This window comes from Mustela nigripes, chromosome 4 (assembly GCF_022355385.1).
Source record: "Mustela nigripes isolate SB6536 chromosome 4, MUSNIG.SB6536, whole genome shotgun sequence".
NCBI lineage: Eukaryota > Metazoa > Chordata > Mammalia > Carnivora > Mustelidae > Mustela > Mustela nigripes.
Genome location: NC_081560.1, coordinates 143,377,782 through 143,398,673, shown reverse-complemented (window position 1 = coordinate 143,398,673; position 20,892 = coordinate 143,377,782). Strand labels below are relative to the sequence as shown.

The 20,892-nt window shown below is 44.2% G+C and overlaps 2 protein-coding genes across 5 annotated transcripts in view; one reads left to right on the top strand and one right to left on the bottom strand.

The window, feature by feature from the left end:
• Window positions 1–339: 339 nt before the first annotated feature.
• Window positions 340–6,065, bottom strand: RPS24 (ribosomal protein S24). Of its 4 annotated transcripts, XM_059397896.1 has the most exons (7): window positions 5,980–6,065; window positions 4,437–4,502; window positions 4,136–4,345; window positions 3,372–3,482; window positions 2,722–2,739; window positions 826–847; window positions 340–428 (listed from the first exon to the last, which is right to left on the bottom strand). In XM_059397896.1, exons 1-5 carry the CDS (start codon window positions 6,043–6,045, stop codon window positions 2,734–2,736), a joined length of 459 nt encoding a protein of 152 aa, XP_059253879.1. In that variant the 5' UTR covers window positions 6,046–6,065; the 3' UTR covers window positions 340–428; window positions 826–847; window positions 2,722–2,733. The 4 variants fall into 4 exon arrangements, with proteins under 4 accessions (XP_059253879.1, XP_059253880.1, XP_059253878.1 ...); XM_059397897.1 differs by lacking the exon at window positions 2,722–2,739; XM_059397895.1 differs by lacking the exons at window positions 826–847; window positions 2,722–2,739.
• A 1,909-nt stretch (window positions 6,066–7,974) lies between these two features.
• Window positions 7,975–20,892, top strand: part of POLR3A (RNA polymerase III subunit A) — a 47,743-nt gene continuing 34,825 nt past the window's right edge. The window contains exons 1-8 of the mRNA XM_059397893.1: window positions 7,975–8,142; window positions 9,781–9,916; window positions 10,149–10,286; window positions 10,942–11,113; window positions 11,360–11,514; window positions 19,285–19,524; window positions 19,635–19,797; window positions 19,977–20,113. Of these exons, the coding sequence (XP_059253876.1) occupies window positions 8,099–8,142; window positions 9,781–9,916; window positions 10,149–10,286; window positions 10,942–11,113; window positions 11,360–11,514; window positions 19,285–19,524; window positions 19,635–19,797; window positions 19,977–20,113 (1,185 nt within the window). The 5' untranslated portion in view covers window positions 7,975–8,098. The remainder of the gene's footprint in view (window positions 8,143–9,780; window positions 9,917–10,148; window positions 10,287–10,941; window positions 11,114–11,359; window positions 11,515–19,284; window positions 19,525–19,634; window positions 19,798–19,976; window positions 20,114–20,892) is intronic.

Sequence of the window (20,892 nt, the reverse complement as noted above, 5' to 3'; positions counted from 1 at the left end):
GTTGAGGTCGGCAAATAATTTTTCAGTAATAAGAACGATGTCAGGTTCTAGAGACCAAAAGGAATTAATTCAGATTTCAAGTGTGTCTTTCAGATAATGATCCACTAGACTGATGGCAAGTATTAACAATGAGCACACGAGGTTGGCCCTATATGCTCTCATGTTGCTGATACCCTATACCTACATTATTTGTGCTACTAAAAGAAACAACAAACATACCAAGTTTCCACTAAAAGCGTACTGGAACATGTAAACTTGGGCAGCAATCTAAATCTAGTCTAACAGTAGAGTAATTTTCTTGACACTCCCAGTAAATTTCAAATACATTTCAAACAAACAGACACATTAACATTCTTAGTTTATTAATCCTCTCATGAAAAATCTGCACAATCACCAAAGATAAAGCCACTGCAGCATCTTTACTCCTTCTGTGAAACAAAGAAAAGGAAAAACTTAGTTAGTTAACCACCTTTAAAACTCTTTGAAGTTCAAAATCTTCAGCTAACTCCAAAATTAATGACACTCATGCAAAACAGGTATTAGTGACCTAAAAGGTTAAGTTTGCAATAACACAATGAGAACATCAAGAAATAAAGCTTGGAAACATTCACATTAGAAATGAAACAAACAATTAAATATTAAGTTTTAAAAACAAAACCAGTATTTAAAAAGCTATGATTCTTGAAAGTATTTGCGAATCAACTTCTAAAACTATTTCACATGCAAAAACAAACACAAAAAAACAAACTATTTCACATGCTCTAGACTTTCAAATTATTGTTATCAGTAAAGCCTAATGATACACATGAAAAGCTTGAATTATACCTGTTGTCCAATCTCCAGCTCACTGAATCAGTGGCAGGGAAGGGAGAAAGGAGGGAAGAAGGAAAACAAACATTTCATTAATAGTCCCTTTTCAAACTCCAAAATAATCTGCATTTACATGCATGCAATCAGTCACCTTAAAAATAACTGTTTTCTTTTTAACTGTATACAGAGCACTGCTTAGACACACTCTTTATTCCTCTCAATTTGGAGAATACCTCATGTGATTACTATGTTTCTTATGTAAACAAAGTGGCATAATGGTTTCACAACCAAGAGATCATCATACCAACAGCAGTGCCAATCCAGGCTGCCACTGCCTACGGATACATGAAGCACACATACCTGACCCTCCACCCTCCTGTTCTGCTCAGCAACATCATGTTGGGCACAAAAGCACCACCAAAAGAGCCAGGAATCATCTCACACTAGAGACTAACCTCAAAGAGAGTTCTAAATGATCAAGCTATGTCTTTTAAAACCTGTCTCAGCCGAATACTTTAAAAGCTACTGTTCACAGCCACCAAAAGTAGTGCAAATTAGTTTTTAAAAAGGCAGAACTGGGCTGAAATGAAAATGCTTCAAGCACTCTTCAAACAAGAACAAGTCCATAATTTGAAACAATTCTATTGTTCCCAAAAGGTAAGAGCAAAAACCAATTCCAACATCCAAACAATAACAGTTAAAAGTAGTATTAGTAAACCTGCCTAGTTGGAGCCAAAGAACACATGTGCTCATTCATGCATTCATTTCCCAGCCAATTTTCCAGAGCTCTGCTAATGAAATGCACCAGTGCCATGTCAAGAGGGAATAGTGATGGCTCAGGTCCCCACAGGGAGCCCCTCCACACGTCACTGGCGAACACTAATGAGCACAAACATACGGGGCCCAAAGGCTGAATGAAGACGAGAATGGGTTAAATGTCCTTGGGTTCTAGATCAGTCCACTAACTTTTTGCAACCTCAGCAAACTCCGTTGATAAGTGTAAGCCTCACAAACAGGGAGCAGTTCTAAGCAGAAGATAGTTCCTCTGGCAGGTCATCCATTACTAGAACTCCATGGCTGGAAAGACAATGGGATTAGAGAGGCCTGGGCAGGCATACCAGATTTACTGCCTGGCAGAGCAGGGAGTCATTGTTACAGGAAGTAAACAGGGGCAGGACTAACAGTGTTTCAAAACCCTACTACTTCCAATCCCTCTTAAACCCACTTTAGATGATTTAGGCTGCTCAAATATGCAAAAATGTCACGGGGTAGTGGACCACTCTGACCAAAAATTTACAGAGAAAGTATATCCTCTATCAGTATATCATATCATGTATCATATATCCAATTACCTTGGAATTTTTTCAATTAAAAGAAAAATGGACATCAGATGAAAAAATTAGAGATCAATAAAAAGCAGTATAACTGTAAAAGGCAGATCCGAGTGAACGCTTTCTAGACAGAAGCTTCGCCAGATCTCCTAGGCCATTTTATTACCAGAGCTGCCAAAGAAATTGACCAGTCCTCAGGGTCCCCAAGGGAAAGACTGTTGATGACAAAATGAAAGGCCCTTTCTCAGGCCCTGTGTTAACTAAAGCTGTTTCCTGGGTATATAACTCCAGGACACAGCATTTCCCAACTACAAGTTAAAAGATGCCTACTCAGTAGAGTACCCACCTTCCTCCACCAGGTCACTTCGCAACATTAGCATGCATTTTTGATTTTCCAAAATAAACGTGATTAAAAGTTTCTCTTCCTCCCTCATTATACACCATTTTAAAACAAAGCAGTTAAATTATAAGAGATCATACTACATAAAACTCTTGTTGTCCAAAAGCCAACACATGCAAAGCATCAAAGCAAACTCAGTGAAGGTGATGCATCCCCACACCGTGCTCACAATCTCAGTACCTGCTAGACACTTCATTTCTGATGAATAAGAAATCCAAGAAAGTAGAGGGAAAAGGCAAAAAAAAAAAAAAAAAAGTTCACAGAACACTTGATTATTTGTTAATTTAACAACCCAACACCTTAATTCAACTATTATTTACAGTTAGCTGGCAAAGCTGGTAAAAAGCTGCTTATCATTAAAATCACTTAAGTCTTGGCTAACTGGAGAGGAAATCAACTGAGATTTCAGCTGCCTCTCCAGCATGCCAGGAAAACATGGGCCACATTGATTCAACTGCTTCTTAAACCAGTTATCTGTTTTAAGCAAATAAGTTTAATCTTCCCCTTTTAACAGTCCAAACCAATTAGCAGAAAAATGAAAACTTTTTCCTGACAGGGCTTGCTTGCAAGGTGCCTACTAGGATCACTGAACCGATGTGGCCCCTATGTTGTGCTGATCTGTGAGCTGACAAAGGGTGGGCAAAGCTACTCTAGTGAGGTGTTAAGATACTACACATCATGTAGCGTCTCAAAACACGTTACCTTCTGTAATCCAGAAGAAGTGGGAAAAGAAAAAACATTAAAAAAGGTTATTAAGTTAACAAATGCCTCCTTTCTAGAAACTAAAGACCTGCAACTGACATTTCTGTATTCTTCTTGATGAGCAATACCTTTTTGCCAGCACCAACATTGGCTTTCGCAGTCCCCCTGACTTTCTTCATTCTGTTCTTGCGTTCTTTTCGCTGTTTTCTTGAGGTCTTTTTCTTCTCATACAGACCATGCTAAAGGAAAAAGGAGTACCTCTAAGTGACCTGTGAACATCAACTCAGCATTAACTGATCTGGTAGGGACCATAAGCAAGTCAAGCAGCTCAAGAAATGTACCTTCCCAAATCAAAAGTGTTTCAAGTACATTTAACAATGCTTGTTTGTACTAAAACAGGAAAGGTAATCCAATTGAGACACGCAGACTGCTTTCAAATCTTCACACAGATTTCAGCTTAAAGGTCACCTCCTCAGCAAGGCCTCCGAGGGAACCCAACTAATGAGTACAGCATCTGTCTACCACACCATCATTTCCCCTCAGCTGTTCTACTGGAAGACTTACCTGATGGCAGTGGATAAAGAGAGAAAAACACAAGTACTGCTTTAAAATAATAATCAATAGTTTATAATCTAGAATCTAAGGGAACTTGCTCCACTCATTGCTGTAGTTCACTAGGAAAATGATCAAAAGCCTTTTCACGATTCCTGGCTACCTATGAGGGTGGAGTCCAAACTCAAGACTTTCGGAATTAAGGATCTCAATTTGGTGCCAACCTTTCCAAACCCATTCCCCCTCCTTGTGTTCCCTCTCTCGCTGTCTGTCAAATAAAAAAAAAGAAAAAAAGAAAAACTCAGTCTTCAGCAACTACTGAACAAATGAGAACACCTACTCTTGCAAGTCTATGTTTGGGTTCATTTTTCTTTGCATAATCCAAGGAATCATAAATCATGCCAAAGCCAGTTGTCTTGCCACCACCAAAATGGGTTCTGAATCCAAATACAAATATGACATCTGGTGTGGTCTTGTACATTTTGGCTAGTTTTTCCCGAATTTCTGTCTTAGGTACTGTTGCCTTTCCAGGATGAAGGACATCAATAACCTAAAAAAAAATAACAGGTTTTAGTGCTTATTATTACAAAATTAATCTCTTAAAGAGAAAAACAATGAAACTTTGATATACCCGCCCTTACCATTTGTTTGCGCTGAAGTAGTCGGTTGGTCATGAACTTCCTGGTCCGGATAGTTACTGTGTCGTTCTAAAAACATACATGAACCATGAATTAGCAATCCACTCAAACCTTTCTTGACCCTGCTTAGTTTCCAAAGTACAGAACTGCCAATGGGTACCTACGAGCCACATGTGGATGATTTACAAACACAAAGTCACGATTAAGATGCAATTCCAAGGCTGCAGGTGCCACATTTTAAACCTTCAACAGCTACATGAGCTAGTGGTGGGAACGCTTTCACTGAAAGAAAAAAAAACCACAACCCCCCCACTGCCTAACTCCTAAGACACACCTAACACACATATGCTCAGTATCAAGAGAACATACTCCACAGCTTTATGGAATCTTCCCTTTGCTATGGGAATCACTTTGGAGCAGGGTTTCTCAATCTCAACATTACTACTCTGACCCCACTACTTCTCTGTGGGGGCTTGTCCTGTGCATTTTAGAACGTCCAGTAGCACCCTTGAATTAGAAGCCAGTAGCACCCCCAACTCTCCAGTTTGGATCAAAAATGTCGCCAGATTTTGCACCGTCTCCTTGGGGCGGAGGGAGACCACCCTCACCCTCATGTAAGGACCCTTTCTGTGGAGTAAAAACTGCATGAACTTATACAAACCTTACGGCCTCCATTACATTCATAACACCCTCACAAATTTGACATAAACGCTGCCACTATCTGCATGTCAACTACCCACCGTGCATGGCCAACTTACACCCCCACAAGAAAACCTACTCCCTTCTAAATGGCCCAACAGCTTTTACACAAATAAGCACCTAGGAACGTGGGCATTCAGCATGCTTACACTGAAAAGGAATTTCATCCAAAAGAAAGGAGAGGCTTTCATGGCAACGACTGGTTGCTGAATTTCTACTTCAGTGCGAAAAGCCGCACCGAAGTAAGTTCACTCTAACAGCCCCCACCTCTTGAGAACATTGGAGGGAAGAGGGAACTTGCACGTTCGGTGGAATTACGAACGGGTGCTGAGCCTTTACTGACAGAGCTCAGGGGTCATGTACTCAAGACAAGCTTTCTGCAGGCCTCCCTTTCCAAGGTCTCGGTTTCCGCAAAGTACAAGAGGTTCCGTCCAGTTGACAATGTTCTAGCTTAGACATGCGGACAGCTTCACGCGACACAAATCGGCCGGGCGCCAGCGGCGCCCGCTTCATCTCTGGGGCTGCCATCACTTGCAAGCCGCCTATCCCAAACCGAGAACGCAGGTGAGAGGAGTCTCAGACCACCCCGCCCGATCCACTAGACTCCACGACGCCGACAAACGCAGCAAGCGCCCTCGCAATCCCCAGGCCCTGGATTCTGAAGCCCGGCGTGTCCGGGTCAGGTCCCCGCCGACGGCTCCGGGACTCTCGGCAACCAGCCTCCGTCAGACACAGCCAAAAAAAGAGCGACAGGGCTTCGGGTGGCCGTAGCACAAATGGCAGGACCCGGGGACGAAGGATGGCTCAGATACGTGCAGGATGACTGCACGGGTCTGGGGAGACTCACCATGATGGCGGCCGAGCTTCCAGCAGCCGGAGAGGAAAAGAGACCCACTCTCCGCCGGCCAATCATATCAAGGCGCAAGGAAGGCCCCCGCGGAGGCGTGGGGGCGTGGCCAGCCCGGCGAGGGCGGCCGCACCAATGCCTGATTGAAAGTGCCCAAGGCCCGCCCCCACAGACCTTACATAGACTAGATTTACGAAGGCAGACGTTCAGTCTCAATTCAATTCGCTGTCCTGAATTTCCCGTACTTAAAATTACGGTAAACCGAATTATAGTTTAAATTATCTCAATGCGAGTTAAACCTTCGTAAAGCTAGAAGACATCTTAGGAGATCCTGTTGACCAGCCTCATTTTATAGCGAGGGAAACCGCAGAACCAATTCAAAACCTTTTGTTATTTCAACTGCACAAAACCGACCGTTTTAGTTTCTTGCTAAATATTGCTTTTTTTGAGATCCTGTGGTAGTTTTCTGAATTAAAAATAAAAGAATCGTTCTTTAATTTGTGTTTTTTCTGAAAACCTTAGTCCCTACCAAAAAAAAAAAAAAAGACTTATGAATATTTGATCCATAAGTTTGTTATTTAAAGTGACATGGCCATGCAAAAATAAGGAACATAGGTGCATGTTCAAATACATACATTAAGACCTCCAAAGATTAGTGTGGAAGAGGCGACAAAGGTGCAGGCTTTGAGGATAGCTTTTCTACGTTTTTCAGAATAACAATAGTTAATGTTCATTGAGTGACTGCTCTGTGCCTGTTACATTCTAAATACTTTCACATTCATTTTGCCATTTGACCTTCCCCATAACTCTAAGAAGTAGGATACTTATTACCTCTCTTACAAGGTGGGGAAACCAAGACAAAATAAGACCAGCTTTAGGTGGTGGTACCGGAGGAGCGACTGTGATTCCAGAACCTTTGCTTCTGACCTCTATGATAAAAGCCACTCGTCAAATCTTGTTAGTACTGTCTATATTCTTCTAAAGAGATTTTAAGTGATTAACTGCTGAAATAAGTAAAGTCTAATTTGCTTTGCTTTTGTTTTACATTTGTGTTTTCCCAATGAGGATCCATGGAGTCTGAATAGCATCCCTTCTTAAAACTCAAAGGTGTTGAACCACTTGATTCAGTTCTGTCTAGAGTTTCTTACAAATAGTAAAGAAGTTTCAGGCTCTGTAGCACTAAATCCTACAGTGTTGTGGTTTCCTTGGTAGTCTCATGTGCTGAGATGTCACACTAGGATCACCTCCCACAGGTTGTCACAGACTGCGCGCAAGTTGTTTATTTCTTGACTACGTTAATGATCTCCAACTCCTATTCTCCCTTCATCTTGCTCACCATGACTTACTTTTCACAGATTTATAGCTTCGAGTTTTGTAATCAATCATATAAGTTTAATTCATTTCTTTTTTATTTTTTATTATTTATTTATTTGACAGATAGGGAGAGATCACAAATAGGCAGAGAGGCAGGCAGAGAGAGAGGGGAAGCTCGATCCCAGGACCCTGATATCATGACCTGAGCTGAAGGCAGAGGCTTAACCCACTAAGCCACCCAGGTGCCCCTCATTTCTTTTTCAAAGAAACTTTGTAAACTGCACACATGATCTTGTTTCCTGACCCATTTATTTCCTTTGGTGGTCTTCCAGTTTGGTACTTCTGTTCCCTGGGCAGATCCCAAATTAGAGGATCGATCTTAATTACGGTGGTATTGATGTGGATAATGACGATTTTCCACTTTATGCAGTTTTTGTCTCTGATGGCCTAAACGTTCTGAGGCAAGGCTTTGCAGTGTCTCTGCAGGGGTCACATGACCTGGAGAAACGAACCTCAAAAAGGCTTTTGAAATTACCAGAACCGGCTCCGCTGCAGTTTCAACGAGGTGCCGCAAGATGGCAGTGTAGGGAGAAGGCAGAAAGCGGTCTGTCCGAAGCCCTCTCCTGACTGACAGACGCGCCAACGAGTAGCGGAAGAGGAAGTGACCACGTGGGGCGCTCTACGGTGGCCGACAGGATGCCACGGAGGTGTTAGCAGCGAGGCGACTAGCAGCCTCAGTAGGTGCGGGGACGTACGTTTCTCTAGCTCCCCGCGTATTGGGGAGGGTACCTCGGCAGCCGTCACCATGGTGAAGGAACAGTTCCGAGAGACGGATGTGGCCAAGAAAATGTAAGGAGAAGCAAGAATGGTCAAAGGGTGGAGAAATGAGGGGCAAGGGGGTGCGATGTCAGGGGTCCCGGGTCTCGAGGAGTCGGAGATGAGATTCGGTTGGAAGGGGAGGGCCGGGAGGTCCGCGGAAGGTGTGGGCAAAACTCCGAAGTTTCAGGATAGGCCAAATACTATTGGTCAGGCAGAGGGTAATCCAACACCTGGGGGACTGCAGGCTGGGGGTGGTCCCGGGGCTTGCTGTGTGACGCGTCCTCCCGAGGTCAAACGATGACCTTTCCCAGCAGATCTTTTTGCCACTGCAGCATGGGGCGCAGTCTCGGGCGGGGACTGTGTCTAATTGTGGTTTTGCTGCAGAGCATGTAACACGGAGGCGATATTTGCTGACCGAAAGGATAGAGTTTCCAGTTAGAAAGCTATCCCACTGGGCGATGTGTAGCAGTCTCAGATATGGGGCAGCTCTTCTGGACCTTTTATCCCTCAGAACTTATTTATCAGACCGTGGCCTCCTCTTAGAGCTGACACGGAAAAAATAAACCAGTCATTCTTGCAACAGACGCTTAACTGAGGAAGGTGTTGTGTGCTAGGCCCCGCCATAAGTATTAGAGCTAGGACGCGAATAAGACCTTACTGCCTCTTTTAGCTGGAGAAGGTAGGCAAGTCAGTGTTGGCAAGTGCAAGGACAAACACCTAATAAGAAAGGGATTCAAACAGAAGAATGCAGACCCAGCAGCCTATAAGGAGCATGCTGGAGGGAGAAAGGGGTGATGAGAAGGAAGCAGGAGATCTGAAGCTGTGTTCCAGAATCCTCTTGCAGGCCATAACGAACCTCTGAAGCTATTTAAGCAGGGGAGTGTCGGTAATAGAGTTCTCCTGAAACGTCCCTCGATTCTTGGGGGACAGAATGAGAGGGAGATCTTGGATGCCACTGCAGGGGTCCAGGCAGGGGATGATGATGTCCTTCTGCATGAGATTGGTAGAGTCACTGGAGAGCTGGATTTCAGAGGAGTTTAGGGTGTAAAATTGACACACAGAATCTCTTGCTTGGGCAGCTGTTTGGTGGGTTGCCGTTCATGGGAAACAGGTGTCTTACTTGGAGGAATCCTTGCTAGTGGTCTCTCCGTATTCACCCTGGCCCTTCATTCCCACCCCCCAAACCCCACCCATATTCAGATGTAATCTGTTCTCACAAAGGAGCCCAAGAGACCCTGTTACGATGCAAATTAGATTTTCTGACTCCAGTTTAAAACGTTCCTGTGGCTTTCCATTGTACTAACATGTAAAATATCTACCAGCCTTCCCAAGCACAGCATGACTGGACCCCATACACCACACTGATTTCATCTTGTGCCATTAATTTTCTGCACTGTATTATGCTGGCTTGGTTTTGTTTTGGTTTTTTGGTTTGTTTGTTTGTTTGTTTTTAAGATTTTATTTATTTATTTGACAGACAGAGATCACAAGTAGGCAGAGAGGCAGGCGGTGGGGGGGGTGGGGGGGAAGGTGCCTCGCTGAGCAGAGAGCCCGATGCAGGGCTCAGTCCCAGGACCCTGAGACCATGACCTGAGCTGAAGGCAGAGGCTTAAACCACTGAGCCACCCAGACACCACCACCCCTGTTGTTTTTTTTTTTTAATTCCAGAAGCCACATCTGTTTTGGAATGAAGTCCCCTGAGGAGATGCGCCAGCAGGCCCACATCCAGGTTGTGAGTAAGAACCTGTACAGCCAGGACAACAACCATGCTCCCCTGCTGTACGGTGTGCTTGACCATAGGATGGTAAGGCCTCATCCCCTCCCAAGCCATGTGTTTTGACATGCTGATGAAGCTGATGATTTGCCAGGTTCAGAAGAAGCAAGAGCTTCCTTCCTCCCTTATTCGTCCTGCACCATCTCAGGGAATCTAGCCTTTGGTCAGTGGGGTGTGAATACACTGCGCCTTCCAGAATCACCTGGTCCCACTTTCCGGTCCAGTAGTCTCCGTTAATAATTGGATATGCTCTTATCCAAAGGGTACCAGTGAGAAAGATCGTCCTTGTGAAACCTGCGGGAAGAACTTGGCTGACTGTCTGGGCCACTACGGGTACATTGACTTGGAGTTGCCGTGCTTTCACGTGGGCTACTTCAGAGCAGTTATCGGCATCTTACAGGTAGGTGCAGACATGTTTGTTTTCAAGGCGTAAACTTGGGAATTACTGCTCAGGGATATTGGAGTGAGTTTAGGATTGTGAGTGGTTAGGGATACATGTAGGGAGAATGTTTACATTACACTCATAATATTGCATCTTGCAGTAAATTAAATTGCATAAGGATTCTTTATTCTTTATTTTTTCTTGAGTAGATGGTAGATAGAACACTGTGAAAAATAATCATAAATCCAGCAGTACAGAACAACACAAAATTAACAAATCAGTTAGCAAAAATCCTGCCAGCAAGCTGTGATGCTGAACATCACCCAGCTCTCTGGGCATGTTGCTCCGTTTCCGTGTCCTGGGCATGAGGTAGGGGTAACTTTTTTTTTTAAGGTGCTGTTTTCTTTTTCTTTTTTCTTTTTTCTTTTTTTTTAAGATTTTATTTATTTATTTGACAGACAGAGATCACAAATAGGCAGAGAGGCAAACAGAGAGAGGAGGAAGCAGACTCCTTGAGAGCCCCGATGCAGGACTTGATCCCAGGACCCTGAGATCATGACCTGAGCTGAAGGCAGAGGCTTAACCCACTAAGCCACCCAGGCACCCCGGGGTGACTTTTTTAAAAGAAGACTTTTTCATCTCTCATCCTTTTCTCTGTTTTAATTTTTAAAAGATGATCTGTAAAACTTGCTGCCACATCATGCTGTCTCAGGAGGAAAAGAAGCAGTTTCTGGATTATCTGAAGAGGCCCGGCCTGACCTACCTCCAGAAACGTGGACTGAAGAAGAAAATCTCAGATAAGTGCCGAAAGAAGAACATCTGCCATTACTGCGGAGCGTTTAATGGTGAGCAGTACACGTAAAAGGCTTATGAAAGCCCTTTCCATTCACTCTGGCCCATTTAGCTTATTAGTTTAATGCAGTGTTGGGAAGTCAGGTTTTTTTCTTGCAAATGATGCTTTGGAGCCTAGCAACCGATGCCCTGTTAGCAAATGCATTTTCAGTGATCTCATTACCCAGACTACAACCTTGGGGCAGCCTGACCAACTATCTCATTAGTACAAACTTGGTAAATAAAATCACTCTTAACAGGTACCGTAAAGAAATGCGGATTGCTGAAGATAATTCATGAGAAGTATAAAACCAACAAAAAAGTGGTGGATCCTATCGTATCGAATTTCCTTCAGTCTTTTGAAACAGCCATTGAGCATAACAAAGAAGTAGAACCCCTGCTGGGAAGGGCACAGGTAAGTCTGAGCACACATGCCTGTCCTCTGCCTACCTCCCCGTGCATCACACGTACCTGTTCTCACCCCCTCCTTCTCTCTGATCTTCTCTCATCTTTCAAAATGAGAAGTCTGATTAAGTTAGATCTCTAGGAATGCTTTGTGTAAAGTGCTTATGGTACACTATGTTTAAGATAGACTGGCCTTGTAACTAACACATTTTTCATGGTACAGATAATGTGTTTTATCCTAAGAGATTGTGGCTATATAGATCATAAATTGAGAGATGCTGTTTTTCATGTGGGTATTGAGATCTAAGAAATTGTAGGTAACTCCCATTACTTAACTTGGCACTGAGTTAACTAGTAGAATTTTATGAGAGACCCTGTTCAGTCTTGCTCTGATTTCGAGTAGTATTTAATTCCCACAGTACAGTCTAGAATTGGTAGTATATAAGACTAACAAACGAGTTGAGTTGTTACTGAGTACCAAGTTCTGTCAGACTTAGGGGGAGTATCAGGAACTGCAAGATAGTGGTTCTACTATCACTGGTCCCACAGTTTAGATGCGTTGCAGGCAATTAGTCTGTGAAAAGATAACTGGTATCCCTAGGGCAGAGTGTTGACCATCACACGAGTGGTGGAGACAGGAAACTCAGGAGGAATGGGGAGGAAGATGTCACTTCGGACTTGGTTAGGGAAGACTGAGGAAAGACATGGTGGGATCTGGGTGAGTCAGGTTTACAGAGTCAAGGGCCGTGAGCTCAGCATGTCCAGGCAACAGTGTCTAGGCTGATGCTGAAGCTGAGGCTTTGAAAGACCAGGGAATGCTAATAAAAGCACCCTGCCTTCAGCAACTGCAGCTAGGGTCAGGCACTGGCCAGGCTCTTCACATGGATTGCCTCCCGTGTAATCCTCAGGAACGCCTGAGACAGCCTTGTCTGAGATGACCCAATCAACTGTAGCCCAGGGAACTGGAATTTTGGGGACCAGACAGGTGAGAGCTTATCCTGCTCCGAGAGTGTGGAGCCAGGGAAGGCATTAAACAGGAAGGTTCATGGTGAATAACTGATGAAATTGCAGAAGAAGAGCCTGGCTGCTCCTCCAGAGACCCCATTACCGGAGTAAAAAGGCTAGGCCATGGGCTGAGAGAAAGCAGTCAGCGTTTGTGTATCTGACAAAGGACTCTCCTATCCAGAATATAGGAAAGGGTCCTTTAAAATCAACAAGAAAGGGGCGCCTGGGTGGCTCAGTGGGTTAAGCCACTGCCTTCGGCTCGGGTCATGATCTCAGGGTCCTGGGATCGAGTCCCGCATCGGGCTCTCTGCTCAGCAGGGAGCGTGCTTCCTCCTCTCTCTCTCTCTGCCTGCCTCTCCGACTACTTGTGATTTCTCTCTGTCAAATAAATAAATAAATAAAATCTTTAAAAAAAAAAAAAAAAAACATAAAATCAACAAGAAAAATACAACCTGATTTGAAGCCATGGGAGCAAAACTTGAATTAATACTTCACAAAAGGATATATTCAAATGGCTAATAAATAAGTGAAAATTTGCTCAATATGATTAATCATCAGGTAAATGCTAGTTAAAACTATACACACACCAAAAAAATTAAAATGTGAAAAAAAAAAAAACTGTGAAAACCACTTGCTGGCAAGGATGTGAAGCGACTGGTACTCCTGCATTGACAGTGGTAGTGTGGACAGTTATCACCACTCTGAACATCCATTTGACGATTTCTTGTAAAGTGACATCTACGCTTACCATACGGCCTAGCAGATTTACTCTTCAGTACATACCCAAGGGAAATGGGTGCCTGTGTCCACGGAAATATTTGTACAAGAATGTTCATCGCAACTTTCTTAATAAAAGCCACTATTGGAAATAGTCCAGATGATTGTTAGTAGGAGAATAAACAAGTTGTCATAGATCCACACAGTTGAATACTATCCTGTGAAAGAAGTGAACTCTTGACACACACAACCTGGCCAAATGTCAGAATCCTGCTGAGAACAAGGAACTCCGTACCAAAGGGTCCATGATGTACGATTCCAGGTAGATCAAGTCCAAGAACAGGCCAGACTGATCTGTGGAAACAGATGTCAGAGCACTTCCCCTGGGCTGAGGGCTTGGTACTGATAAAAAGAATTATCAGGGTCCTTTTATGAAAATATGAAAATATTCTGTATCTTGTTCTGAACATTAGTGTGTGCAGTGTATATGTGTTAAAATGGGTCAATTTCTTTAGGATTTGTGCAATTTACTATATGTGAATTCTGCCTTGATGTTGTGCGGGTTGTGGGGGTGGGTTAAAAGGAAAACAGACCCTGAGTCTAGGTGGCAATGAAGGAGCCAGAGACCAGAGTCACTGTGTATGATAACGGACAGGAGTTGATAACCAACCACCAGGGAGATGGGCGGGAGAGGAAGTGGTCAGAGGTGAGTGAGCACGTGCACAGACATCTGGAAAATGGAAGTGATCCTGGAAATGGGGAGACAGGGTGTCAGCGATTGATTCAAGCAGAAGCATCTTCAAGGCAGTTACGGTGAAGCTACTGCAGGGGAAGTAAGGGTGTGAGCTGAGGAAGATGATCTTGCCCTTGTACAGCTGTGAGAAAGGCACTTGGCAGGCTCTTGGCTGTTCACAGAGCTGTCAGAAGCCTGGGGGCAGCCTCAGTCTGTGAGTTTGAGGGGTGTCCAGGCTTTCTTGGTGGCAATCTTACTTGCCATCCCCCTGCACGCACTCTGCTCCTTCCATATCAGCCTCCCAGGCATCCCACCACCACCACTTCCCCCGGCCAGCTCTCTGCCCAGGCCCGAGCTGCTGCTGTCTGCTCCACACTGTGTCCACAGCAGCACAATACTCCCATATGGCCTGGGAGGCCTCTTGTTTGGGCATTCTCCTAAATGACTCAGCTCTGGAGGTAACCTCCTCCCATTTAAGTCACTATCCTTGAGCATCCAGCTCGACTCTCAGATCATTCCCCCACTACCACCGCCTCCCTGTGGACCGCACCCCACTCTGCCCAGAATGACACCCTAGAGGTGGTTTAGGATGGGAGTTTAGAGCCCAGTTCTGCTTATTTGTTCAGTGACTGTAGACATGTGACCCAACCTGGACTTGAGTTTCCTCAACTATCAACAGGGATTACAAGAGTATCTGCTTTAATACTATCGTAAGGATTAACAGATGAACTCCAGATACCGTGCTTAGCACAGTGCCCAGTGCAGAGCAGGTGCTTAGAGTGCATTACCCAGTTGCTACCCACTGCTACTGACGTTATCATGATGATGATGACAGGATGGGGCACCTGGGGGGCTCAGTCGGTTAAGCCTCTGACTCTTGATTCTGGCTCAGCTCATGATGTCAGGGGTGTGAGATCGAACCCCGAGTCAGACTCCATGCCAGGCTTAGAGCCTGCTTAAGACTCTCTCCCTCTTTTTTTTTTTTTTTAAAGATTTTATTTATTTATTTGACAGAGAGAGATCACAAATAGGCAGAGACAGAGAGAGGAGGAAGCAGGCTCCCTGCTGAGCAGAGAGCCCGATGCGGGACTCGATCCCAGGACCCTGAGACCTTGACCCGAGCCAAAAGCAGTGGCTTAACCCACTGAGCCACCCAGGCGCCCCTCTCTCCCTCTCTTTAAAAAAAAAAAAAGTCTTAGTAGTGACAGGAGTGCCTGGCTGGCTTAGTCAAAAGAGTGGGACTCTTGATCTTGAGGTCATAAGCTCAAGCCCCACATTGGGTGTACAGATTAGTTAAATAATCTTTCAAAATAAATAAATAAAAATAAACTTTTTTAATGCAACTATATGATCTAATTTACAACAAAATTCTAAAAATGACAGTCATGGTAAAGACAGGTGAGGATTCCTCCCCTCTCCACGTGTATGCTGGGACTCAGAGTCCTCTCAGCTTATTTTACTTTTTTTTTTTTTTTTTTTTTTAAGATTTTATTTATTTGACAGAGAGAGATCACAAGTAGGCAGAGGCAGGCAGAGAGAGGAAGTGAAGCAGGCTCCCCACCAAGGAAAGAGCCCGATGTGGGACTCGATCCCAGGACGCTGGGATCATGACTGAAAGCAGAGGCTTTAAACCACTGAGCCACCCAGGCGCCCCTCGGCTTATTTTACTGATGCTGCTCTCTCCCCTCACTAGAGGCCCCCTTGCCCTAGCTTTTCTGCAGCTTTTGCTCTTCCGACCCTTTGATCTCACTCACCTTTTCTCAACCTTTTCTCATTGTCTCTGCTTCATGTAACACTTGTATTCCATCTTGTATTTCTATGAGTTTCTCCTTTTTTTTTTTTTTTTTTTTTTTTTTAAATATCTTATTTATTGGGCACCTGGGTGGCTCAGTCAGTTAAGCATCTGCCTTCGGCTTGGGTTGTGACCTCAGCGTCCTAGAATCGAGCCCCACATCAGGCTCTCTGCTCAGCGGGGAACCTGCTTCTCCCTTTCTCTCTGCCTGCCTCTCTGCCTACTTACGATCCCTCTCTGTCAAATAAGTAAATCTTTAAAAAAAAAATTTTTTTTTTTTTAATATATGTTTATCTGACAGAGAAAGAGAGCACAAGCAGAGGGTGAAGCAGGCTTCTGGCTGAGCAAGGCAGCCCGATGCGAGGCTTGATCCCAGGACCCTGGGACCATGACCTGAGCCACCCAGGTGCCCCAGTTGGTTTCTCCTTTAGTGTGGTCTGTAGCAAGATCTGTTTTTCTGAGGTCCTGTTTGAGGCCTTTATAGTGCTTGGAGCAGTGGCAGTGCCACCAGAGTTGTCAGACCATCAGCTCATCCTGGTTCTTACGCTAACTGTGAAAGGAGGGAGGGGGCGAATCAGGAATTCAGCATTGCCAGATTCCGAATGGCCCTCCCTCAGAGAGGGCCCCGTAGTCACCAAAGTGAACAAAGCATCCATGAGTCACTTTTAGCTTTTGTAGAGAGAGGTGTCATGCAGACAGGTGAGTGTATTACCCTGAAGCTCATTAATCTCAGGATGGTCCAGATCCCAACATGTTTACCCATTTGATTTCCAGGAACATGGAACCTCATGTCCCTTTATGGGCAGCACAGCACCCTTGAGTTAGACAACACCTTAGAGCAGTGGTTCTTGACCTTTTCTGGGTCACAGACCTCTTTAGGAATTAAACTCTGGACTCTGTCCCCAGAAGACTAGTGTATATCTACTCCCTGTTTTAACACAAATCCAGGAGTTGGCCAACCTCAGATAAGACTCTCCATAGAGGGGCATCGGGGTGGCTCAGTTGGTTGGGTGTCCAGCTCTTTTTTTTTTTTTTTTAAGATTTTATTCATGTATTTGACAGAGATCACAAATGGAAAGAGGGGCAGGGGGGGGGGGGGGGGTGGGGGGGGGGAAGCAGGCTCCCTGCTGAGCAGAGAACCCGGCACAGCACTCAATCCAGGACCCCAGGATCATGACCTGAGCTGAAGGCAGAGTCTTAACCCACTGGGCCTTTTTTTTTTTTTTTTTTAAGATTTTATTTATTTATTTGACTAAGATCATAAGTAGGCAGAGAGGGGGGGGGGAAGCAGGCCCCCTGCCAAGCAGGGAACCTGATGCGGGGCTTGATCCCAGTACTCTGGGATCATGACATGAGCCAAAGGCAGAGGCTTTAACCCACTGCCCAGTGCCTCGGATGTCCAGCTCTTTTTTTTTTTTTTTTTTAATTTTAGGGTGTCCAACTCTTGATCAGGTCTTGATCTCAGGGTCTTGAGTTCAAGCCCTGTGTTGGGCTCTACCCTGGAGATGGAGCCTGCTTTTAAAAAAAAAAAAAATTAATAAGAAAAGAAAGAGTCTTCTTTTAAATAGCATCAGTCTTGCCTCCCAACCCCACAAGGTAGAAATGCCTTCCACAGCATCCCTAGCAGACTGAGCAGCAAGCTAAGCATCTCTGCCAGCCAGGACAGCCCACACACTCCACCAGGGAGCCCAAGCTATTTAGATATTGTGCCTCAGACCAAACAGCCCTTCTTCTGTCTCTCCAGTGGTTTCTGACTTCTGTTTTCCTAGTATATAACAATAAATCAGGGCCCTCTTCTTGTGCCCTATGGAAGGCAAGTGTTAATTTCGTTCTGGAGTAATGGCTCTGGCCAGGAACTGGTCTCCAGGTTCTTGCCAGTCTTCCTGCCCTCCTGTCCTCTAGACCTCAGTAACATGATATTTTTTTTTTTTAAGATTTTATTTATGTATTTGATAGAGTGAGAGACCATGAGAGGGGAGAAGGTCAGAGGGAGAAGCAGACTCCCTATTTTGCTGGGAACCTGATGAAGGACTCGATCCCTGGTCTCTGGGTTAATGACCTGAGCCGAAGGCAGTCGCCCAACCAACTGAGCCACCCAGGCACCCCAGTAACATGATGTTCTTGTCTAGCCCTGACCCTGGTACTGTAAGTGACATCTGGCCTTCACCCTGTTCCTAGAACTCTTAGTGTAGATTTCCTCTGACTGCCTCATGTAGCGTGCGGTGCTCGTTGCTGGGAGGCAAGGAAGGTGAGGAAGGGAATTCTGTGGGCAAGGACCTGGACTGCAAATCTTCAGGCAAGATTCCTTCTCTCTCCCCAAGTCTGCTGTCATGTCTAGGGTGAGCCCACAGAAACCTGCTCTTGGGACAGTATCCTAATAGAAGTGGATTATGGGACTTTTCTTAACTTTGTTCCCTGTCTCATTAAGTTATGCATAGCAAGTTCTGCTTGTAACATGTATTCTTTGTCACACAGTCTTTAATCCCAAGAAAATATAACTTAGAGCAGCAAGACACAAGCTGACCATTCCTATCTTTGATCTTTGAATATCTCTGAGAAGGTGCATAGTTCTTATGAGTAAGTTGTTACAACATAGCAATTCTATAACATGAAGGTGATACAAAGGCAATATAGGGCGCCTCTTCCAGCTCCCTGCTCAGTGGAGAGTTTCCTTCTTCCTCTCCCTTCCCCGCGCTTATGCTCTTGCTTTCTCTCAAATAAATGAAAAATAAAATCTTTAAAAATAATAAGGCATATATGTTCATTACAGAAAATTTATTTTTTAAGATTTTACTTATTTATTTGACAGAGCACACAGCAGGGGGAGGAGCAGGGAGAGGGAGAAGCAGGCTCCCTTCTCAGCAGGGATGTATGCCTGATGTACAGCTCAGTCCCAGTACCCTGGAATTATGACATTGAGCCACCCAGGTGCCACACTGCAGAAAATTTAAATGTAAACAACGATGCAAAAAGATTATAATTCCATTCATCTGTGGACAGTACTATTAACACCTTGCTAAACATCCATTTCCTCTTTTCTGTACAGATACACATTTTCCCCCCAAAATGAGATCATATCGTACACATGCTTCTTTCATTTACCAGTATGTTATGAACTTTTCATGGCAGTAGCTAAACTTCTGTGGTGTCATTTTTTTAATGGCTACATGGTTGCTCATGTAGGGGTATACGATGGTTTTATCTAGCCAGCAACCTGTCAGGCTGTTTCCAACTTAGCACTCTTAACAGCTTTAGAGAACATCCCTATAGCTGCTGAATCTTTGTGTTGATTTCTAAAGTCATTCCCTTTGGAATAATTAGAAGTGGAATTACTGGCTTAAATAATTGAATTAAAAGGCATGTACATGTTTAGGGCTCTGCCACTGTAGCATGTTACTGACAGAAATTTCTGTCAGTGCGTATAGTTAACACTGAGGTAAGTGGTGAATGGTGTGAAGAGCATGGAGAAGTAAACCCTTGCCCAGACTAGAAAGTTAACGTGTCTCTCCATTCTTCTTTCCTCTTGTCCATAGGAAAACTTGAATCCCTTAGTAGTTCTGAATTTATTTAAACGAATCCCAGCTGAGGATGTCCCTCTACTTCTAATGAACCCAGAAGCTGGAAAGCCCTCTGATTTGATTCTCACACGACTTCTAGTGCCCCCTTTGTGTATCAGACCCTCTGTCGTGAGCGATTTGAAATCTGGCACCAATGAAGATGATCTGACGATGAAATTGACAGAAATTATTTTCCTAAATGATGTCATTAAAAAGGTCAGTACTTTCAGTCCCTAGGTTTAGGAGCCTATATATGCAAACACTGCTCATCAAGAAAGTCAGGATGACCCAGGATTGTGTTTTCTTCATACTTCGCTCATTTTTAGCATCGGATATCAGGAGCAAAGACCCAGATGATCATGGAAGACTGGGATTTCCTGCAATTACAGTGTGCCCTCTACATTAACAGCGAGCTCTCAGGCATTCCCCTCAACATGGCGCCCAAGAAATGGACTAGAGGTTTCGTCCAGCGTCTGAAGGGAAAACAGGGTACGTTTCCAACAAAATGTGCAGAAAACAGTCTACTGCCTTTGTCACCTTTTTCTGGAGTGTATGTCCAGCTTATCTGATTGGAAATCACAGATTTTCCTAGTTCTCTGCAGTCATACTATTCCGAAACAGCACATGTTTGTTCCAGGGAGATCTATGACGTGTCTTTATTGATTTAGGTCGATTTAGAGGCAATCTCTCAGGAAAGAGAGTGGATTTTTCCGGCAGAACAGTCATCTCACCTGACCCCAATCTCAGGATTGATGAGGTAGCTGTGCCGGTTCACGTGGCCAAAATTCTTACTTTTCCTGAGAAGGTAAGTACCATTCAGCCACTCACTTCTGTGTTTTCAATCTAGTCTTTTATTTTGAGATTCCAAACAATAGACACTTGGGAAATCCCAGGTAATGCACACACACCCCAATTTGGTGTGTGTATGTTATCTTCCGGTTTCATACATCTACCACCGTGGATGCCATCTACAACAGTACAACAACAGATGGGTCTGGCTCTGTATATATATAATCACAGATACATTAGACATAATCTGCTACAACTTATTTTCCAAGTAGTATGGTCTTTGACCTCTTAGTTCATTCTTACCTCATTTTTTTTTTTTTAAAGATTTTATTTATTTGAGAGGGAGCACAACAGGGAGCAGCAGGCAGAGGGAGAAGCAGACTCCCAGCTGAGCAGGGAGCCCAATACGGGGCTTAGTCCCCAGATCCTGGGATCATGATCTGAGCCGAAGGCAGACGCTTAATGACTGAACCACCCAGGTGCCCCTACCTCATGTTTTTAAAGTAACTAACTAATAAGCACCACACCTAGTTAATTACCTTGGGATGGATTTTTTTTTAACTTTATAATCACTGAGTCAAATACTTTGAGTATTTTAAGGCTGTTGATGCATAGCCAGAAAGGCTACACCACTTTACATCAACTCACACTCATCATGAGTATAAAATGGAGTTTATAGTAACTGAGGTATAGAAAACTGTAAGCCCTAATAATAGGAAGATATGGGCTTTAGCTTTGCTTTTGAGATTCATAATTAGCCCCGTTCATGGAATCTTCTGGTAAAGCTTTTATAAA